The sequence below is a fragment of the Phodopus roborovskii genome, unplaced genomic scaffold (assembly GCF_943737965.1).
Source record: "Phodopus roborovskii unplaced genomic scaffold, PHOROB, whole genome shotgun sequence".
Classification (NCBI taxonomy): domain Eukaryota; kingdom Metazoa; phylum Chordata; class Mammalia; order Rodentia; family Cricetidae; genus Phodopus; species Phodopus roborovskii.
The window spans coordinates 1,777,542-1,799,877 of NW_026125278.1; the positions used below are offsets into that span (position 1 = coordinate 1,777,542).

Below are 22,336 nucleotides of genomic sequence, written 5' to 3' on the forward strand. Positions count from 1 at the left end.
CATCCGGACATTGTAAAGCAATAAATGAGTACAAAAATTCTCAAAGTCACTGTAGAATGGGACATAATCCATACGGCACTGGCCTCACGAAGGAACATGAGGAACTAACTTATTCACAAAGCACATGGCTGCATCTTAAATACGAATGAGGCTTTCTGTTAGCCTCATGTACGCCACCTGGGACGTGAAGGACAGGCTCACACCTGCCTGCTGCTGTGTGCCAGCACACTGGCCAGAGCTCTACAGTCCCTGCTACCAACTGCGCCCTGAGCAGTTCCAAGGCACACTTACTGACGATACGGATAAAACAGGAGCTCTTCGGTCTCACGCTTGTGTAGTACAGAAGCAGCTAACATCTGAGCAACTATGCCAGCCTATGTATGGCGCTAGCCACTTGGCAAGGTGAGGTGTAAGAACACGAGGTAATGGGTGATGGACACACAATGGAAATAAAGTGAGTCCCACTCCCATGATAACTACTGCGCCATCTCTGTGGAGACCGAATGCTTCAAATGTACTGAACCCCCCTGTAAAAATGATCCATCTTGATGATAATGTTCTTGTCTATAATGTTTTTTTTTCTTTCCTTTTACTTTCTAGTAAGACCACCACACAGGAAGATGGGATCAGCCCCATTTCACAATGTGGAAATACAGGCCACAAGTCAGTCATGAGTCAGTTACTAGAGAATACTGGGAAGTGAGCTCCACTTTAGACTAGATTTCTTCAACCTTAATCCTGAACAGTTCTCATTAAATCTGGATTCTTTCTAGAGGATCACCGCCTGAGTGGAACCTTGCTTGAAATGTTTTCCATTTGTAATAAAAGTATTTCAGCAAAACTCCCCCACCCCAACCCCAAGACAGGGTTTCCTTGGCTGTCCTGAAACTAGCTTTGTAGACCAGGCTGGCCTCAAATTCACTGAGATTGGCCTGCCTCTGCCTCCCAAGTGCTGGGATTAAACGTTTGCGCCACTATTGCCCAGCTCAGCAAAACTCTTAGCTAGTCACTAGACCACAAGACTGTCCCTTTCATCAACTAAAATTGCTACCTGAGTTTTTTAAGGGTTATAAATGACACTGATCCATCTTTTTTGCTTTCCAACACTTGGTGTTTATAGAGATTAACACAAATAAGTCAAACAGGCATTAAATAATTTATCAGTATTCTAGATGGCCCTCAGCATGCAAAAAGGATTTGTTAGATTAATCAAGTAAAATACACAGAATGAAAAGCAGTTGAATTGATAGTTTCAAGAATATTTGTCACATTTATTTTATATGTGACTTCTTATATCTCTCCATTTCTTACTATACACACTTTTGCACACACACGCACACACACACACACACACACACACACACACACACACACAAGACCACGTCTATGAGCGAGTTTTGACTGATGACTGAGTGGAAGGGACCAGCCTACCTGGGTGGCCCTGAGCTAAATAAGGGTACAGAAGCCATAGAGAAAGAAAGAGAACAAGCCAGCAAGCAGCCTTTGCTCATGATTTCTATTTTAGTTCCTGCCCTAATTTCCCCTCAATGATGGACTGTGATTTAGAAGTCTAAGCCAAATAAACCCTTTCCTCCTCAAATTACTTCTGGTCAGAGTACTTTATCACAGCAACAGAGGTCAAACCAGAAAATGAACACACGTGGATAATTCAGGAATAATGTATGACAGCATTACTAGTTTTTCCCTTTTGCTTATAAAATGACCAGTCAAAATACAACAAGCTTGTCCTAGTGCCCCTAACAGTTTAAATTATACTAAGACAGTATACTCTGTAATAGGCTATTTTATATTCCACAGTGATTTTTTTCTTTCTCCAGACATGGCTACCCATTCTTTAACGGCATTAAAGCTAATAGATGCAAAATTATTTAACTAAGGCATATGTATGTAAGGCTGTATCCTACGTTTTGAAAAAACATTGAAAAGTAGTATGCATTTTTGTTTGTATATTTATGAATAAAACCACAGAACTGATTGCTTAGAAAAATCATGTAATATTGTACTTTCACCATCAAAAGAGTGAGGCTGGTACTGAAAATATCGGTGAATATGGATGTCTCCAGACAGAAGTCATATATGAGTTATAATGTGAAACTACCATTTGAATGGCATAGGCTGCTCTTCTTAGAAACACTGAGGCTAATCCTGGCTTGTATAAATGCTCCTTGTTGAAGTGACACTCTGTCGTTCTTAGGGAGATAAAGACTTGTAATTCAGCAACAGAGTATATTCTCAAAGATATCATGGAAACTTCACATATAAAAACTGAATAGTAGTACAGCAACACGTATGCATATAACAGGACAGCAAGTCTTCTCTGCTGCTTCCCTAACCAGCTTAAACAGACGGTGGCCAAGAGAAAATGCACATGGTCTGCATATTTTTCTCTATCAGTCTCTTTATGTTAAAAGCATAAACAACAGTCTACTTTTCATAATCCAGGCGTGAGATCATATCCAGCAAAAATGGAAAAGTTAAGCCAAGATCTAAGATCAGAGGACATGCTGAGGTTTGTGCAGTTTTTATTAAATGGAATAAAGGACTTACTTAATTCAATGGTTAAAAGCTAAATTGGACAGATTATCGTCTATGTGAGCAGTGGAGAATGCTGGCATGTATGCCATGAAGAATCGAAACAGGTGCGCACAGGGCTAAGTATCAAGTATCCACAGCCTCACAAGGCCAGGGTCTTCCATTAGCGCCACCCTTTCAACTCTAAGAACCCAGATTAAACTGCATCTAGAACAGCTTAATTAAAGTGAATATAGGGACTTTGATTAGGTACCACTCTCTTTTAATTTTTTTTATACTTCATGTCACCTAATATTAGTCAGTACATAGGATTGCCTTTTTCTCTGTATTAAGCTTACACACACACAAAAAAAATATTTTCCGGGACATAGTTACAATTACATAGCACATAAAAAAAAAGAAGGAAAAAAAAAAACCAACACAAGCTGTTAACACAGAGTGTTTTAATACCATTAGTTAGAGTCGAGTCAACAAATAATTCATTCATCACAAGATGCACAGCATTTTCTGAATGACTTCATTATCATTGTGAAGTACCATATGGTGGGAAAACAAGTTCATACTTTAATTTTATGAAACCAGTGTTATTCATTAATATGATTATGAAAAAGTGTAAGAGCATTAAGAAAAGATGCCAAAGAGGAACCAGGTAGAATATTTATTTTTTAAAGTCTAAATACTTATTCAGCATGTGTCTGCACACTTGTGTGTGTGCCACAGCGCTCATGAGGAGGTCAGATTAGAGCTGCAGGGGTCAGAACTCTCCTTCCACCCTGTAGGTCCTAGATATCAAAGGGAGCTCAGAGGGTGGACGGCAAGCACCTTTAGCTGCTCAGCCATCTTACAGCACAAGCATTATCTTAAAAGGCAAAGCGGAAGTGTACCCCATAGCTCAGGAATCTTAACAGGGATTGTTAAACTTCTCTGGGGAGACAGCTCAGTTGTTAGAGTGCTCCCACGCAAGCATGAGGCTTGAGTTTGGATGCCCTGCACCCACACAGAAGCCAGGCACAGTGACAAATGCCTGTTTATAATCCCGGCCCTGGGAAGTAAAGGGTAACTGCCAAGCCCATCTAGAGACTCTGTGAGGAGACCCTGTGTGAAGGCTATTCTTAGCTGACAACCTGACTACATCTGCAATAAACTAAAACCCAACCCAAGGGGCTAGATACACCTTTGAGGGATCTTTTCCCCCCTAATTTATTGATTCTTTGTGGATTTCATATCATGTATCTTGCTCGATCATATTCATCTCCCCATCCCTGTGCACCGCCCTCTGCCCCTGCAACCTACTCTGAGAGATAAAACTTTAAAAGAAAAGAAGAACTGTTGAGAAAAATCTTGTCGTGGACACAGTGAGTCATGCAGTACACCCTTTAGCGCATACATCTTGCAATGTTCAATGCAATGAGTCACTGGTCTGGTCCCAGCCTCTGGTTTCTGCTGCACTATTGATAATGGGCTCTCACTGGGACTCCTCTTGGATACTGCTGTTGTCCTGTGTCCTGGGGATCCTGCAGCTCTGGGTCTGGAGGACTGGCCCCTTTATGTGCTTCAGCAACATCCACAGATGGAGTGGATGTTGGGGTGGGCAAACTCAACCCTGGTTCTGGGCCTGGGTGATAGCGGGGTTGATCAGTCTGATCAGATCATTCGAAGTGGGAAGATTAACTTCATCCAGATCCCACCTGTACCCTGGGCCAAACCTTCTGGCAGCCTCTATAGTGGATAGAGAAAAAGGATGCTCTTTTTGCCTGCTTGCTCTCACTTTTGCTGGCAAGTGTATTCCTTCACTGTTACTACAGCTTACTTTTTTGGGATTCTGGAATACACTGAAGACCAGCTGAGACACTCAGCCTAGTGGACAGAACAACTACTGGATTCTTGGAACCTCTGGTTTTAGACAGCCATTGATGGACTAGTTGAAACTGTAAGCCATTCCAGGATATTCCGCGTTCATTTTCACTTTAAAAGTTCTGTTCCTCTAGAGTACCCTGACTAAAACACCTTATCTAAAAAAAAAAAAAAAGTTCAAAATGGACTGCTGTTAAGGCATTGAGGAAGACATGAAACTGACCTTCATCCTTAACGTATACAATCTTACACACACACACACACACACACACACACACACACCACAATGAATATTAAATTTCAAGCTGGGTATTGTGGTTCTCTCGTACACTCCTACCATTGGGATGTTGAGGCAAGAGAATTATATTATGAGTTCAAGGTCAACTTCAAGTGACTATAAAAATAATTGTAGATTTGCTCACATTTGGATAAAAAAAACATGTAAGTATATACATAAGATTATTTCATTATTTCCAAAGACATGATAAAAAAAATAATCTTACCATTTTCTCAACAAAAAAGCAGCCTAACCTGGGAGAAAAGGAATAGGACTCATGCTACCCATATACACAGTGTCCTCATTAAGTTAGCAAAGAAGGAATGATACAGAAAGAAAAGAAAATGCAAGATTTCGTCATGTTACACAATACTGTAGCATCACAAAGGTCATCATTTGGGCTCATTTTCCCCATCTGGAAGACAATAACTGCCATAAAACGTGAAAAACTAAAATGAAGTTGTGTAAACAAAGTGTCAAGTGCATTATAGAGTGTACACAGAACGCCTCCCAAATGTCAGGTGCTGAATGCCAACAAGGGACTTCATAAGATTAACTCAGCCACTCATCCAAACACTACTTAGAGGTGGGACACAATACTGTTGGGAGATGTCATTCTGTAAATATGTTTCTCATACTGGTTAATGAATAAAGCACTGTTGGCCAATAGGAAAGCAAGATAGGCGGGACAAGGAGACAAGGAGGATTCAAGAAAGTAGTAAGGAGGAGTCAGCATGGACAGACTGGAGAGAGCAGAACCGCCGGCCCCCTCTCTCCAGTAAGATAAGACCACGTGAAAAACCTTACTCGTAACAATCTGCACCAACAACTCTATGTGAAAGATATACCCAGGGATAAGTCCTGCCTCCACATCTTCTGGAGGTTGACACTGATGATCCAAGGAGAAACCCAGGCGAAGCGGAGTTGGTACTGCAGAAGGTGCTTCCCGTGCCCAGTAACGTTTATATCTACTGAACAGAATTGGGAAACGTGGCATTTTTCTTGTACGTATGGATCTAGACTTGGGGTTTTTCTGTAAAGAACCATGAAATTACTACTTCAGACCTGGTGCTACTTTTTGATTCTTTTGCAAATGTGGTGGTGTGAACGAAAACGGCCCCCATAGGCTCACAGGGAGTGGCAGTATTAATGACACTTGTAGGTGCGGCCTTGATGGAGGCTGGGCTTTGAGGTTTCAAGTGCTCAAGCCAAGGTCGGTGTCATCCTGCTGCCTGCAGATAAAGACCTAGAGCTCTCAGCAACCTATCCAGCACCACCTGCCTGCACTATAGCCTTGCTTCCTGCCACAAAGGGCTAACCCTCTGAACTATAAGCCAGCCCCGATTAAATGTTTTCCTTTATAAGAGTTTCCATGATCATGGAGTCTCTTCACAGAAATAAAACTCCAACTAAGACAGTAAATATTCAACTATGCCACTGAAACCTGAAAACAGCCATGGATGATGATATGTAAAGAAGTGAGCATGGCCACACTTCAGTAAAGCTATTAACAAAACCAGATGGTAAGTAGGCCAGATGTGATCAAGGGCATTTGAACCACATGTGTGAAATAATTAGAGTGGCAACTCTTTAGGAAAAGCATTTCTGACTGAATCTTATGATTTTATCTTATAAAAAGATTAATATGCTAGCATGAAGGGAAAATGGGAAGGAAGGAGGGCTTCTACAGATGTACCTTCACAACATTGGACAGCTTCCAAAACCAAAACAAAACCTCCAAAGAAAACATTCATAACATAAGAAAGGGGATAATCAATGGTGTTACTTTCATTTTTTCCTATGATTTTGCTATATGCAGATAGCAAGCATATTCTCTGCATCACACCCCAATTCTGACAGTGGATAACTTCACTTAGGCCTTTGTGGCAAGTGAACTATTTCACGATGTAAAAATGCAGAGAGCAGATGGCAATAAAATATTATTAGAAGAGATGAAATTCATGTAACTGGTAGCAGTTTACTTACTCATACAAACATTTAAAAATAGAAACAATAAATCCATCCATCTTAGCTAAGCAAATCTAGTTATCTAGATTTATTAGTGTAGCACAGGGCCTACAATGAAATTTGGGGTGGTTGCAGCAACAGTAATTTCCTTTCTCACCCCTATCTACTTTAACTTTCAAATAAAGACAGAATTTATATCTACTTATAACTGGGATGAACATTATTCAGTCTTTGATCTAATCAAATCTCTCAAATAAGCGAGTCTTTCTTGGAGAGAAAAATAACATATCAGATCTCTCTCAAGCACTATCTATCTATAATAAAGTTTAAAAAAAAAAAGCTGTATTTTATTTCTAAAATGAATCCCACAGAAAAGGCATCATATGAGAAGGGGGGTAAATTAACTAGAATTGTAACTAAGTCATATAACTTTCAAACATAAAGTTTAGATGCAAAGGACATGCAATCCAGGCACATAGTTAATTCTATCTGTCCTCAAAAAGAATCCCTTCTATTGCAGCTCTACAAGATCTAGTCCTCCTTACGTAATCATCAACGCTATCATGTGACACAGGAAATGTGCTATCTGGGGTCAAAGTTCGCCATACTATAAATTAGACAGTTCCTTTTACTTTTTCCCAGAGCCTTTTAACTAGATACATGTAATGACTTAAGGTGTAGTCTTGATAAAGATAATTTTTGAAACTGAAAATAACTGTTAAAATGATTATTGTTAATGATCAGTGATAATGTTTTACTGTTAGGTGATACAGTTTGTTCCTTTCCAGGCTACTGCTATATAAGTTCTCCTTCAATGAAGTGTGTAAGAGATGTGAGAGTCAACTAAGTACTTTGTAAACTATGTTTTGTCATTTTTCCCTTTACAATTGACCCTACCAAATTTATCTTTGCCCAAATTATTTCTAGCTGATCACAGTTTTATATTACACAAAATAAGCAAGCTTATTTATATTGTACTTGACCAAAATACAATGTATATCCTTCAGAAAGCACTGATTTTATACTTTCACATTACCTAAGATGCCCTGCTTTTACTGCATTGCAAAGCTTTTTTGTTTCACAGAAAGAAAAGCAAGTCAAGGACTGGAGAGATAGCAAGTAAAGTGCTTGCTGATGAGCCTGGCACGCATGTAAAAATCAGGCATGTGGCATGCTCCCATGACCCCAGCAACGGGGAGAAGTGAGGAGACAATCCAGTTAAAATCATGAGGTTAGGGCTTAGTGAGAGACCCTGGCACAGAAACGTAAAACAGAGAATAGGAAGAGACCCATCGCCAACCTCTGCCCTCCACAGGGACGGGCATGCACAGCCAAGCACACCCACAAAGCAAACTATTAAGAAGAACTGTGTGTCACCTGATTGATAGAAAGACAGTGATGACGTAACAGGAACGTTGTGTGTGCAGGTACTTGCCTATAATCTCAGTGCCTGGGAGGGTAGATAGAAGGTGAATTGGAAGCCAACAAAGGCTACAGAGCAAGGCTCTATTTAAAATGGCATGGACATTGATATTTCTTCAATATGTAACATCAGATGTAAAGAATGCTGAACACAATGTGACATGTGACCACTGTGTTTGAGTTACATGCCTTTGTTTTCATCCAAACAGCTACATTTGCCTAGATGCATTTAATAACAAAAGTGGGTGGTTCTGGGTTCTGTAAGAAAGCAGGCTGAGCAAGCCAGGAGCAGAAAGCCAGTAAACAAATCCCATCATGACCTCTGCATCAGCTCCTGCTCCATGTTCCTGCTCTGTTCAAGTTCCTGTCCTAAAATCTTTCAGTGAGAGGCTGTGCTGTGAATTGCAAGGCAAACAGGCCCTTTCCTCTCCATTTGCTTTGGTTATGCTGCTTAGTGCAGCAAAGAAACCCTAGCTAAGATAGAACACACCAAAATGTTTCATTTTTAATGCCTCTTCACCTAAAGAAAATCACAAACAGAAAATCTCAATTGGCTATTGATTCATATACAGTTCAATGATTGTGATCACAGTATTTCCCCGGGAAAACAGTGTTTAACACTGCATTGGAGTCAGGTAAAGATGCTAAGGGGTCACAGGTCTGTCCACCCTGCCACTGTCTCCATTCCTATCACCAGTGCCTAGGGTGACTGATATCCATCATCAACCACTTCTACACTGGAGCACCAAAATAACCTCTAACCCAGGGTTCTGAACTCCATTCTCAGTCACTACAGAGACAGCAGTGTGCTGTTAAGCACATTAATGCTGTACTGATCTTTCAATAGAGAGCAAATCTGACTCTGCTAATACACAGATTACAGATCTTGTAATAGCTTCCTTCCAGAAGCAAGCCCATACTGATATCTCCAAGTACTTTCTGGCCAGGCCCCTCATTAATCCATTAACCCTACTTTCTCTCTTGCCGCTAATACATCCTGAACAACCTGCACTTCCTTTAAGAAATCAAACTTTTTTTTGTATGTGTGTATTGACAAACATTAAAACCTTATTCCTGAATAAAATAAAATGTCATCATACACAAATATATTTTTCACCTCCAAACAGTATTCTTTATCCAAGTCTTTTCTACTGCCTTTCCACTGACACAGACCTCCATGCTTTCTGATATAGATCCAAAAATAGACTTAACTTTTCTGTGTATTTCTGTTGCCAATTTCTATGCTATATAGTGATGCTTAGCATCCAAATTTATTGTCCAAAAATAAGGTGAACTCACTTCCCTAATATTCCCACTGCACTCTGTTCCCTGAACTCTTTGGTACGAAGAATTCCTTACTTTTTTTTGAGAGAAAGAAAATTGTTGTGAGATATTTGTACACTATGTGAAGATGTATTACTGTGACTGGCGTAATGAAATGCTAGGCAGGAGGAATAGGTAGGATTTCTGGACACAGAGAGAAAAATTAGGTGGTGATTGCACTAGCAGACTTGGAGCAAGTCAGACTTGCCATACCAAGAAAAGGTAACCAAGCCACATGGCAGATGTAGATTGAATACATATGGGTTAATTAAGTTATAAGAGCTAATTGTGATAAGTCCTAAGCTAAGGCCAAATTTTCCTAATTAATAATAAGTCTCCTGGTTTTTATTTGCAGGCTGGCAGTCCAAAGGTAATCAAACAAGAAAGCTTACTATAGAAAATCTGGTCATGGTTAAAGAATTGCTAATATTTTGAATTACTGGACATGGAAAACAGCATTAATTACAGTATTGCTTATGTTCACCACCTTTTAACTTAATTTAATGCTTCATGAGACTAGCATGCCCTTGTTCTTAGTACTTTGGTATTTTTTTAAATAGTTGCTTTGTCAGATACTGTTTTTGCTTTTGTTCAGTAACCCTTAAAGGAATTTCAAGCCCAGTAGGAGAACTGAACAGCATCACAAAAACTGAATGTTGTATTCCCAAAATTACATGAAGAGTTCCAAGGAATTTCAAGCCCAGTAGGAGAATTGAACAGCATCACAAAAAATGAATGTTGTATTCCCAAAATTACATGAAGAGTTCCAAAATAAGGCAATTTGGTCTGTGCACTCACTAACTGCCATGTATCGGGCAGGTGTTCTAAAGCAAGGATTGGTAAGCCTTGGTCTGGCCCTTCAAGGGCTATAAAAACAGTGTTAGAAGATACACACAATTAAAATGAACACGATGGATTTAATGGTAACGACATTACCAAGGTTGCACAAGAGAAAGAATAAGGGTCCAGCCAGAAGACTCAATGAAACTGTACAAAAGTGGCAAATGGCTGCTGAATGGAAGAGTTTCAGGAGTAGAAAGGCAAGTGAAGTATTTCACATAAGAGCAGCCTGCACAATGTATGAAGGTATATGAACAAAGAATGTTAGGACCCTTTACTTAGCAGGACTGAGCAGAAACATATGGAGCAATGATACAAAATGAGGCTTCAAAAGATGACAAGGCAGAGGGACACTCACTGAAGGCCCCCAAGGAAGCCACACTAACGGCAGCAGGAAGCTCAAAACCTCCACAGACATGCAGGTTATATGACATCTGTTTTTGCTGGCTCGTAACAGTATAACTTATCGGCACTGTTATGAAGAATTTAAGGGTGGAATGAGAACCCTTCTTACTCTGTCTTACTCTCAAGCCTGTCACCTGTTCATAACAGTGGTACAAAGGTACTTTAAGATCCTTATTTTAACGAAGAAACTGTAGGCTCAAAAGTGTTTGCCTCAGAGCTGGGCACAGCACTACAGACCTACAATCATAGCTCCTAAGGAGGTAAAAGTAGAGGAATTTCCAGTTTGAAGTCTGCCTGGGCCATACAATGAGGGACTGCTGGAAAAACCAGGAACATTAGCCTTCTAAAACTCATATCCCAAAGCCACACATTATACACATCAAAGCCACGAACAACACACGACTGTGTTCAATAACAATGGTGCCTGACAAGTAAGGTATTGCTTGTATTCCAGCAAATTCATTTCACTTTGTGTTTGATTAAACTAATTAATATATTCTAACAAAAACTGGCCCTTTATGTCTTCATAAAAATATGTTTTACTGTATTTGGTAAGACCGTAATATTTTTATACATGTATTTGCATCTAGTAAGTTAAATTTACCTAATCTGGTAATTGTAACTTATTAGGAATCTAGAAAAAACTTTACATACCAAATTAGTTCACCTCCAAAGACACAGAAGTATATTTTAAACTCTTACTATTAAATTTGCAAAGGTTTAAAATACTCATCTAACCATTTGTGTTTATATAATATGACGCTTCCATGAATAAAAATTTAATAAGCTATATGAATACCACGGCTGAAGGCTGTAGCTCAATGGTATAGCACTGTAAACAAACAAAAGTGAATTCAATACAGCTTCTAAAACACAGATCTCAATTCTGACAACAACAAGAAAAAAAAACCTCACATTTTAATACGCTTCTCTAGAACCAAGTCCCTGTTTCTAAAGGGGTCATTCCATGTCATTCATGAAAGTCATTTTACAGAGATACAAGCAAGCAGACAGCAAACTGCTGCTGACTCCAAACTCAATTTGGACTCTTAAACTTCTTTTATATCTTAACACTCTCATCAAGACTACGAACTTTTTAAACACCTTGAATCCTAAAATACTTAGCTTTTTGTGAATGGCTTGCAAGTTTAATGATTAAATGATGATTGGGCGTACATTAAACTATGTGCCTAATCCAGTTTAAACTACAATGCTGCCCCATGCACGCCATCCTGGTCTAGTGTTACTGTGGTTCTGAGCGTTCTGAGACCTTCAAGCTAAACACCACAAGAAAAGCATCCAAGGCTCAAAGACAGAACCTCCGGAGACTTACAGAAGAGAAGCACAGTCTCAGAGCGCGCCAGACGGTCCTATAATTCCCATGGACCAATTTAATGAAGCCCTTCTTTGGTTTTGATTTTTAGCCTTTTATTTAAAAGTGTATTACCAATCCAATAAACGAAAAACACAACTGAAATACATTTTTAAACTCTGAGGTTTTCAAACTATGTTTTAAACTGCAAAGCACAGTGGGGAAAACCCTTCCTCACCATTAAAACCCAAAGCACACCTGTGTGTGCTAGCCTGTGAACATAGCCACATGTTCTCACACGGGCACATAGATGCAGAGGCATGTTTATAAAATGACAATTACAGAATGTTTAAAATAGCACACCACAATACTCTGTATGTTCTGCACCATCCATTTTGGGGCCATGCTGGCTACACACAAGTATATAATTCCAACACAATGAAATGATGAATTTCTTAAGAAATGGGAGAGCTTACTACAGATCCAATCATCAAACACTGGATACATGAGCCAAATTATCAGAATGTACCTCATAAACATGGACAAATATGTCCCAAGGGAAACAAAGCTAAGTAAACGCCATCTCCCAGATATTAAACTGATTTCAGAGTCAACTATGCTGATCAGACCAGAACTCGGTGACTTTGATCCTCTCTCTGTCACAACTGTTGGACTTATTTTAAAACAACTCACTTGGTAGCAGGTTAAGATCAAACCTGGTTTTCCTTCCTTTTTGGACACTGGAGCAAAGTGATGAACTAACTAGAAAAGCAAGCACAAAGCTCTTAGTGTGGCGGCAGCAATGTCACCGGCTTCCATGCCGTTGAGTCGCACGGTTCAGGGACCTGCACTGTGCAGCCCTTTGACCTCAGTTGCTGCTTTCACAGGTGAACTGAGACCATGTCCTAATTCCAAAGGACGCTCAATTCTTCATTAAGAATCGCTTAGAACGGACAGTGGATTCTAAAGGGGTTTCACTTTGGGTTTTTTTGTTTTTTAAATGGCATACTTCCAGGTACAGTATAATAAAAACACGAAAGCCTGGGAATTAGATTTTTTTTTAAACTCTACAAAATAATGTAAATTAATTAGCATCCATCAGTAAGAAAACATTAAATGCTTATTTTTAGGTCCTTGGACTAAGATAACAGGATTATCTCAAAAGTATTTTCCAATTTGAGCCAAGGGTCATGATGTAATTCAATTATAATTTCACAACAGAAACATATTTTTGTTTGCTAATGCTGTTTTATGTTATACGACATACGTTTTACCACGTTGTAATATTTCTCATATTAAATTACCTATGGTTTCTACAAAAATACCATGTTTTAAACACTAAGCACATGGGTCATGATTACAGTTGAGTTGTCTGATTTGATTAGTCTTATTAGACTCGGCAGAGAAAGGATTCCATCGCCCTCATGTGGTAATTTTCATGTAGTGTTTCCTCCAGGAATTCTCACTGAACTGCCCTAATTATCTGTTTTCTAGCAGCACTTCAGTTTCAACCTCAGGAATTTAGTGCTTTTCATTTTATAAGATGTTGTCCTGTCATCCTCCAATGATACCAAATCAACGTTTTTCTTAAAATTATTTTTGGCTTTAAATGCACACGCACAATAACTGTGGTAAGACCCTGTCATCACGCAAGGGTCTGAAATAAATGGAAATAACTATGGCTATGATTTATCACATTTTTCCTCCCAAGGAAATAGGTCTTGCTATGCCAATGGCCCACACGTATCAGAAGCCAGTATTAGTCTGAGCATTATTTTTGGAAATAATACAGCAGTATAATTTCTTTTAAAGTAGTCTGTATTATGTACAATGCTCTAGCCCCTTTCTATCACAACACAGATACAGCCAGCCCTCCATGCTGAAGTTTCTGAACTGGCAAATTCTATCAACAGTGGATAGAAAACATTTGTGGAGAAAAAGAAGTGTGTACTAACCATCTATAAACTTCTTTTTCACATCATATTTCCTAAATGGTACAGTTTCACAATGTTTATGGATCATTTACATTATATTAAGTAGTGTAGGTAATCTAGAGGCAGGTTAAGGTAGAAGGATGTATGTATACTTTGGGGACTCAATGAGTTTCAAGGGTTGAAAGCATGAACGTGGATGGAGATCTACTCACTGAATATGGTCAACTCAATCAGTGGCTATATCGTTGACAAAACTAGTGTGCCCATTCCTGGAAACCCACTACATGTTATCAGCTTCCCAGGCAGGGGTGAGGACTCATAACGTCTTCCAAAACTAGTATGGAACAGTAATGGGCCCAATCTAGTGTGAGTCTCGTGCGTTTAACTCTGGTGCTGCTCTTGGTTAACAGGAAAAGTAGGGAGTACACTAAAGATATAGGGATAGGTAAAGACTTTCTGAGTAAGATTCTGGCTATTTGGAAAATAAGGCCAACAACTGGTAAACAGGACTCTATGAAATCAAAACGCTTTTGTAAAATAAAGGAAATGGTCAGTCAAGTAATGGGACCCCTACAGAATAAGGAAACAACTTTTACCAGGATATAGCTAACAGAGGACTGATGTCTAGAGAAGAAAACTAAAAAAAACAAACAAACATCAAAACAAAACAACAATAAAAAACCCAAATAGCTCCACCCCCAAATGGGCATTAAAGCTGAACAGAGTTCTTTCTGAGAGGAAACACAAATGAGTAAGAAGGTGTTCAACATCTTTTGCCATCAGAGAATGCAAATATTACGCCACTTCAAATAAGAGATCTGCGCATCTGCAAGTGTGCCTAGGCTTAATCTTCCATGCATACTGAGGGACCAAAGTTCACGGAGCCTCTCCATGGAATCAATAGCATGTAATGTAACACACACCATTATGACACAGAGTACATAAGCAACAACAGGACGATGAATGAGGGTCTGAGCCACAGCAGTGGTTCTCATGGGAAAGGAGAGAAAATGCTTAGTAAACACTAGCTATATTGGACAGCCAGTGGTGTTAGTCACCGTAGGGTTAGGAGTGGGGTGTGCTGATGACTGAGTGCACACGCCATCCTCCAGGGTAGGAAATCACACTTTCAGACAGGCTGCATTCGAAATGTTACCACCGTACAGCAAGCATGTCAATGGGCTTGAAGATATTGGAGATCATCAGATACAAGACTGTAAATAATGGCCAGGTAGTACAAAGAACTTACATGACAACATCATCCAGGACAAGGGAAAAGACTGAGAATGTGTGAAGCTGAGCTTGGGCACGGCGACATTTTTGTACAGCCTCATCCCTCATTTAACAGAGGTCGCGTGTATGTGTGTACATGTGCTACGCGAAGGCTGAGATCAACCTTGGACTGACTCCCAGGGGCCATCTCTCTGGTTTTATGAGACAGGGTCTCTCAGTGGCCTGGGACATGCTGATCCGGCCAGGTAGGCATGCCAGCAGGTGCTGGGATCCTCCTGTTTCAGATTCCCTGATGCTGGGATTACAAGCACACACAATTATGCAGGCTTTATACTGAGTTCTGGGGACCAGACTCAGATCTTCTGGCTGATGTGGTAAGGACTTGAGTAACTAAGTTACCTCCTACTCCTAGCAGAGCTACTTCTGTCACATAACCATGAACGTTACTTATGTTGGAGAAACAGTACGTGGTTTAGACCAAGGGTCAGAAAGGTAATTTTATTTAAAGTCCTGCCTGAGATTCAGTTTTCTTCGCTGAGCCTGAGGTGTTCTGTTCTGTTCTGTTCAAACACAGTTTCTAGTGTTTTATCCTCCTTTCCCCTTTGCTTTCTACTTCTCCAGAACAAGCAAAGGGCAATTGTATGAGGCACAGAGGATGATGGCGAGGCATTCAGACAGTGAAGCAATGTTCTTTATCGTTCTTTACAGTTCTTAAACCTTAAATGGCTGAGAGTGGTTATCACTGCCAAAGTCTATCGTACATGCTAGAACACAATTTCATCATTTCACCCAAGAAAAGCCGAGAGTGAGGTTTTGTTTTTGAATACCTGCTTGGCTCGGACGCTGCCAGCTTGGTGACTTGACGGCACTGCTGGCTCCTACGGGCTTGAAAGCAGCAGCGGTCCTGAGGCTTGCCACGCCTGGCCTGCTGGAACCTGGGCTCTCTTGGCCCTCAGACTTGCTCAGAGGTGACGCTGATGGCTGAGAAGCCTCGTCGGGGCTGCTGAAAGGAAGATAAGGACACAGCTGTGGTGAGGAGGCAACCATCTAATTCAGCAACAACAACTGCTCTTCCAAATCTCTTACCGTTTTAAGGAAAACAAAAACTGAGGGACTTTTGTTTTTAAAGAAGGGAACCCTGAAAGTGAATAGAACACTTGTGAAAGTGGAAAGGGGGAATACGGGTGGTGGAAAATGTAAGTGTTGAGACAGAGAAGGAAAACAACAACAAAAGTTGCCACAAGGAAGCCCATTACTTTACATGTAAACAATATACAAATAATTCTGAAATCTTGAAAGACTTCTCCTTGTCAAGATGAAAAAGAAGCAGGCAACATTTGTTCTCATTGTTGTAAATTATTTGCAACAAGTCTACAACAAAAAACAAATTGTACTACTGGGAATTCTATAAGCAATCCTTGCAATGGTGGATTCCCCTCTATTCCTATCGTAACCCTCAGAAGAACCATCCTATCAAGACCATTGGTTTCTGCAGTACCCTTGATAAGTCTATGAAACGGATCAACGTTGCTCTTTTTACTTTCTTCGGGTACTTTATGTACTGCTCCTGACACTTTCTTTACCAGTCACCCTTTCCCACTGCAGTCACTCAGTCATTCAGTAGTATTTAGTCACCTACCAAATACCAGATGCTGTAGCAAAGAGACAGTACCTCCTGCCTTGTAGAATGTCTGGTGTTCTGAGTTCATAGCAACAAGGAATTAGTCAGCCACCATGATCTCTCCATCAGTTAACTGCCTATCAGAGGCCTTATCTGTGCTGTATCCAATTTGGTTTAGAGGTCAATATAGCTTTTATTACTAAACCGCTTGCTATTTATAATCATAAATGTATCTTGGGAGACAGTAATAATTTGAGCAGTCCCAAACTATAACATGCATGCTTTGGAATCACACATTAATGTGAAAGTGGTTATTTTTCTAAACTGTGGCATAACAACAACAACCACAAATAATCTTCCTATTACTATTAAGCTTTACAATACAGACAACTGAAATAAACAATTGGAGGAAGAGATTACAAAAAATAGGGTTCTTCATTAATGGCGTCAGTAAAATACATTATACCATGTGCTTCAGTTACATTTCAGATTCACTGCCTACTACATTACCAAACGATTGAGAGTATTCCCTCTTCCCTAATGCCTCTTGAATCTCAAGTAACTTTTAGCATGATAGATATGTGACTACCTAGCCTTAGGGAGGTCTACTTGCAAAGCTTTGGCTAGCATGAGGGAATCTGGGTAAACTGTCCCCTACAATGATATCAAACTCTTTGTAAGTAATGGTTGGCTCACTGTCTGAAACTGTATAAGCAAAATGGCTTATGCTGACACCTGTCATTTCAAGAGCCTAGAATTTTGGCACCATCTGGCACAGAGTGCCTAATATAATATGCCCCTGATAAAAACCTTTTGTCCATCTCTAATGGGCTTTTGTAGCAGACACCACTGTGCACATTTGCTATGACCCCACTGCAGGAACAAAGCTTGTTCATGTGTATCCACTGGTACAGGATCCCTGCCGGCCTGAGCCCTATTACTGCCAGGCTTTAACACAGGACCCTTTTTCTTTTTCTCCTCTCTCTCTCTCTCTCTCTCTCTCTCTCTCTCTCTCTCTCTCTCTCTCTCTCTCATTCTTTTTCTTTTTTTCTGTAATAAATCTCAGCCATGTGTGTACCACTACACAGGAATCACGCGGGTCCTTAAGGTGAAATGTAAAGCCTAGCGGTAGGCTGGAACACTTGGCCCTAAACAATTTTGAGAAATCATAGAATACTTGAATTTTATTGAAATATTCCTTACTTTTGCTTTCTCAAGTTTAAGTTGAATGCTGCCACCATTATTATTATTTCTTATTAGTTTAATGAGAAGTTAAAACCTGCTACATGTTAAAACATACTATCCAATGAAAATTTAAAGAAATTTGGTGATTTTTTTTAATAAGTAAGTATAGTAAAAACACGCTGCTTAACAGGAATGCTGAACACATTAAAGGCAACACAAACACATGAATGGAAACAGGTAAAAGATTTCTGGATGGTGGACAAATGACTATCTTTCAAAGGCTTTGGGAGAGGCCATCATTTCACTTCTAGAGGCCACAGTCTAAACTGTAAATAAGGGAATACTTTGGTGATAAAAATCCCATGCAGCTGAAATAGAATACGTTAATATAAGCTCTTTAGCCTATTTCAGGCATAGAATGTGAGCTTAACACATAAAAGGCTAATAACCATATCCAAATACTAAAATAATGATTTTTAATATATTTACTCATTACAAATATATTAGCTTTAAAATACTATATATAGGAACTTTCTATTCTGAGATTAAATAACTTATACCTATCACAAAAATAACAATAGTTGCAACTCTTAAAAACAAGCTAATCTTAAAAAAAATCCAGAAATACTAAAGCCCAAATCATTGCCATTTAATCATCTGAAGGAATTGAAATTTACTTCTAGGACACCTGCCAAACTTACGGCAGTAAACTGGATGACAGCAGTCCAATGCCAAGGCTAATGACACTGCTTGTCAGAAGTAGCAATATTGGGTGCCCCAAGGTATGAAGAGACCTGGAGTGGCCTTGGCAATACTTGCGCATCCATGTGGCTATCTGTTGTGTACTACTCACGAATGCAATCTGCAGCAAGGTCGGTTCAATAAGGAAGCAATCCTAATATGGAAAACCACTCAAAGCACAAATCTATGTCTAACAAACTGACAGTTCTGTCTCAATGGGAGGCACTCGGGCAGGCGACAGGAGCACCAAAGTGGGCATGGGTATTAAGAGAGTGCAGAGCTGAATCACAGTTCAGCATGTTGGAGCCTGTAAGACACCGCTGTAGTCTATATACCTAAATGAGCTCCCCTGCTGCTGAGTCACAAAACTACAGACTCTGAACATCCTTTTTCTCTGTACATTTCCTTTATTCCCCGCCCAGACTTTCTACAACAGGTACTCCTCTCCACCTTCTTTTGCAAGCACCCAAATTCTCCATCTAGTTAACAGAAGGATATGGCAAGCGGTTATCATATAGCATTTTATATTTATTCACTCAAGCGTCTAGAAGTAGAGACTCTACTTCTAGAAGTATAGCTACTACAGCAGTAGCCAAGTGATAAAAGTCAGGATTCCACTACAGTTCAAATATTGGCACAATTACTCATAACTTCATACCAAACATCAAGTGGGCTGTTAAAAGACATCACAAAGGATCAAGAGGTGAGTTGGCAGGCAAATAAGTAACATGCATGTGTGTCAGCATTACACTGAAATTACAGTTAACTCAAATTGGATAAGTCAATTCTAGGATTTTCTCATCTGGCCTGTTACCATAGTAATACGTTGTTAGAGGAAGCAAACCTCCGCATGCCACGTTCCTTCCCGTAGTACCTGTTTTTCTTAACATGGATAGAGCCACTTGAGTTCTCGGAGGGCTGCAGACATGAAAAAGCTAGAGGCTTGGGAACAGTGCCGATGCACAGTGCATCCAGAAGGGACTGGGAGCTTTCAGGGCCGGAGAGCCTGGCAAGCATCCAGAGAAGGACGTCAGTGAAAACTCCCAGTGTCCACAGAAGAACGTGCTGCTTCAGCCTACGATCTGAAACACTTCCTTTGAGTGTGAGAGACGGGGAGGAGGGGCGGGAAAAGAAGTGGAAAGCACGGGAGAAAGATGAGCAGAGATGTGCCAGGAATTCATTTTATTATTTTGCTCTTTGATATAAAACTGATGAAATTTGGCTGGGCACAGTGGTGCACACCTTTAACCCCAGTACCTGGGAGGTAGAGTCAGGTGGATCTCTGTGAGTTTGAGGCCGTGCTGGTCTACTTGGTGAGTTCTAGGATGGCTAGGACTACACAAAGAGATCTTGTCTCAAAAAATAATGATGAATTTTTTACTAGGCATGCAAGACTGGCTTTCAAAAGCATTTAAAGCCACACATGTGATAGGAAAACTGTAGAAACAAAACGGACAGAAGGGCTGTTTCTGAGAGCAATTAGGCTTTAGTTCGCCAAGGTTGTGGAAAAAGATAGCATCCACAGAATTTCCCGATTCTGCCTCAACTACGACAAGTGAAAGCTGTAAAAGTCTAAAGTCTGTAAGGACACGGTACATAATGGGTGGTAGCTGTGAAAAGAGAGACAGGGATGCTTTCAAAGGACACTCCCATGGGCTTACCCACAACCTGTATGAAATGCTCACCACAAAGGCGGGGGGAGGGGGGCTTACAGCACTCTGCACCTGGACGGGTGGGGTCTGTTCTCTACAAAGTGACCTGTCAGACACTGGAGAATGCAGGGCCCACAGACACAGCACACACAAGTCTACCTGGTTTTCGCAGCAAGAGCAGCAGACACAGTGGCAGCCGCACCACTGACTACGGCAACACTGTATCTAGCCGGAGGAGAAAAGGCAGAAATTTTTCCAGAACCTTCTACAGTCCTTGTAGATCTGCTTACACTGACAGGGAAAGAAAGGCAGAGGAAGAGAAAATGAAAGCCGGAAAAGGCAGCAGAATAAACACAAGTTAGCACTCGCTGTAGATCGGTATTACACACAAAGGTGAGCCATTAAAGGTGTGACAGGTGCTTAGGTGTTAGGACTCATTATGTCCGCAATTCCAGACATTTAAATTTAATGTGTAAGCCTACCTGAAACAGTCTGTTTTCACCAAGCACTCTGAAATGTCAGTTATAGCTAGTCCTATTATACGACATCGAAATTATATGTCACATATTTAAAGAATTATACATGCACAACTAAGTAGAGAATGAATGTGAAAAATAAAGATTGTGTTTCTATAAGCAGAGGTAAGGGGGTTTTCCTAAATAGGCTTTACATGAGAAGTGCTGTCTGCGAGCACACACACACACACACACCAAGGCCATGACATTTTAATGAAATATGTTTTTAGAAGCAGAACTGCCTACACGTTCAGAAGTAGCAACGTTGATTAGCATGAACCAGACATAACTTTAAAATAATCTAAGCTGAACTATTCTGGGTGGTAAGAATCTTTGAAAAAATAAACAGTAATTACAAGAATATAAATAACCAAAATATCACCTTCTTTGCCATATTCCCCATTTCTATTTTGAGTTGGCTCAGTAAGACTTTTAAATGAGATAGAATTTCATATTCAGAAGAGTCCTTATGACTTAAAACATTATTTTTTTTTTCAAACAGTAAAATATATGGGCAGGAATTTACACTCCAGCAATAGGAATGTGGTACTCTCAGAAGCAGTTATCAAATTTTAATCGAGTTTTTTAAAAATTAAATAGGATAGTCTAAAAATGTATGGTGTGGGATTTGCCTCTAACCTACCTCTTTTGGCTGCTGGAAGATACTAATATCACTATTTTGTCTTAAAAGCTTGTGACAGGCCACCTCCAACACAGGTTATTAAGAACTCAGCAGTAAGAAGCCGTGAGGGTGGACCTGAGTCTATTCTCTCCTCTAAAAAAATTGATAAGCTCCCAACTCCACCAATGAAGCTTAAAAACCACTAGGCAGAAAATTGCAGAAGATACAGGAGGGCAGTTTGAAACATAATATAGAAACAAAGGACGATGAAGCAAACTGTGCGGCTAAGTTCTAACAACGTCTACGAATAGTGAATAAAGATGCTTTCAGTGGGATGAAGAAGCCTGAGTGCCGAGGTGAGGAGCAGTCTCCTAGTGATTTAATGCTTGTTTCCGTTTCTGAATCTGTATCTTTGAGTCAGCAGTTGCCATTGGGGAAAAGAAATGGTGAATAATAAACAGAAACAAGGTATAAAATAGCCAGCTAAAAATACATGAGCTAACCCATCCTATAGTTGGGAGAAGAGGAAATTAATGAAGTTCCTCTATCCAATGGTAAAAGAAAGAATATAAAGAATTATCAACGTCTTATAGATAGTACCTTGCACCTCTAGAGTCTGAGAACATGTCTGGGATGTTTGGACTATGCGGCTCTTCTTTCAGAGGTACCTGACTGAACTTAAGAGCAGACTTAGGCCAAACTTGGTTAATTCCACAATCACGAAGTGAATAAATAAACAAGACACAGACTTCCTCATTCTGTATTAGAAGTTAAAAGCCAAACCAAAGCATACAGAGAATATAAATAAAGGCAGTGTGAAGCGGTGTGTTGAGGCTGAGTGTGTCTATACATAATGGCATCAGCCCCTTAATCCAGGAT

The 22,336-nt window shown here is 40.0% G+C and overlaps 1 protein-coding gene across 5 annotated transcripts in view; it reads right to left on the minus strand.

The window, feature by feature from the left end:
• Pdlim5 (PDZ and LIM domain 5) overlaps positions 1–22,336 on the minus strand; it is a 157,978-nt gene that overhangs the window by 25,126 nt on the left and 110,516 nt on the right. For all 5 annotated transcript variants that reach the window (XM_051194613.1, XM_051194606.1, XM_051194605.1 and 2 more), the window contains one exon: positions 15,949–16,124. In XM_051194613.1, coding sequence (XP_051050570.1) covers positions 15,949–16,124 — 176 coding nt within the window. The remainder of the gene's footprint in view (positions 1–15,948; positions 16,125–22,336) is intronic.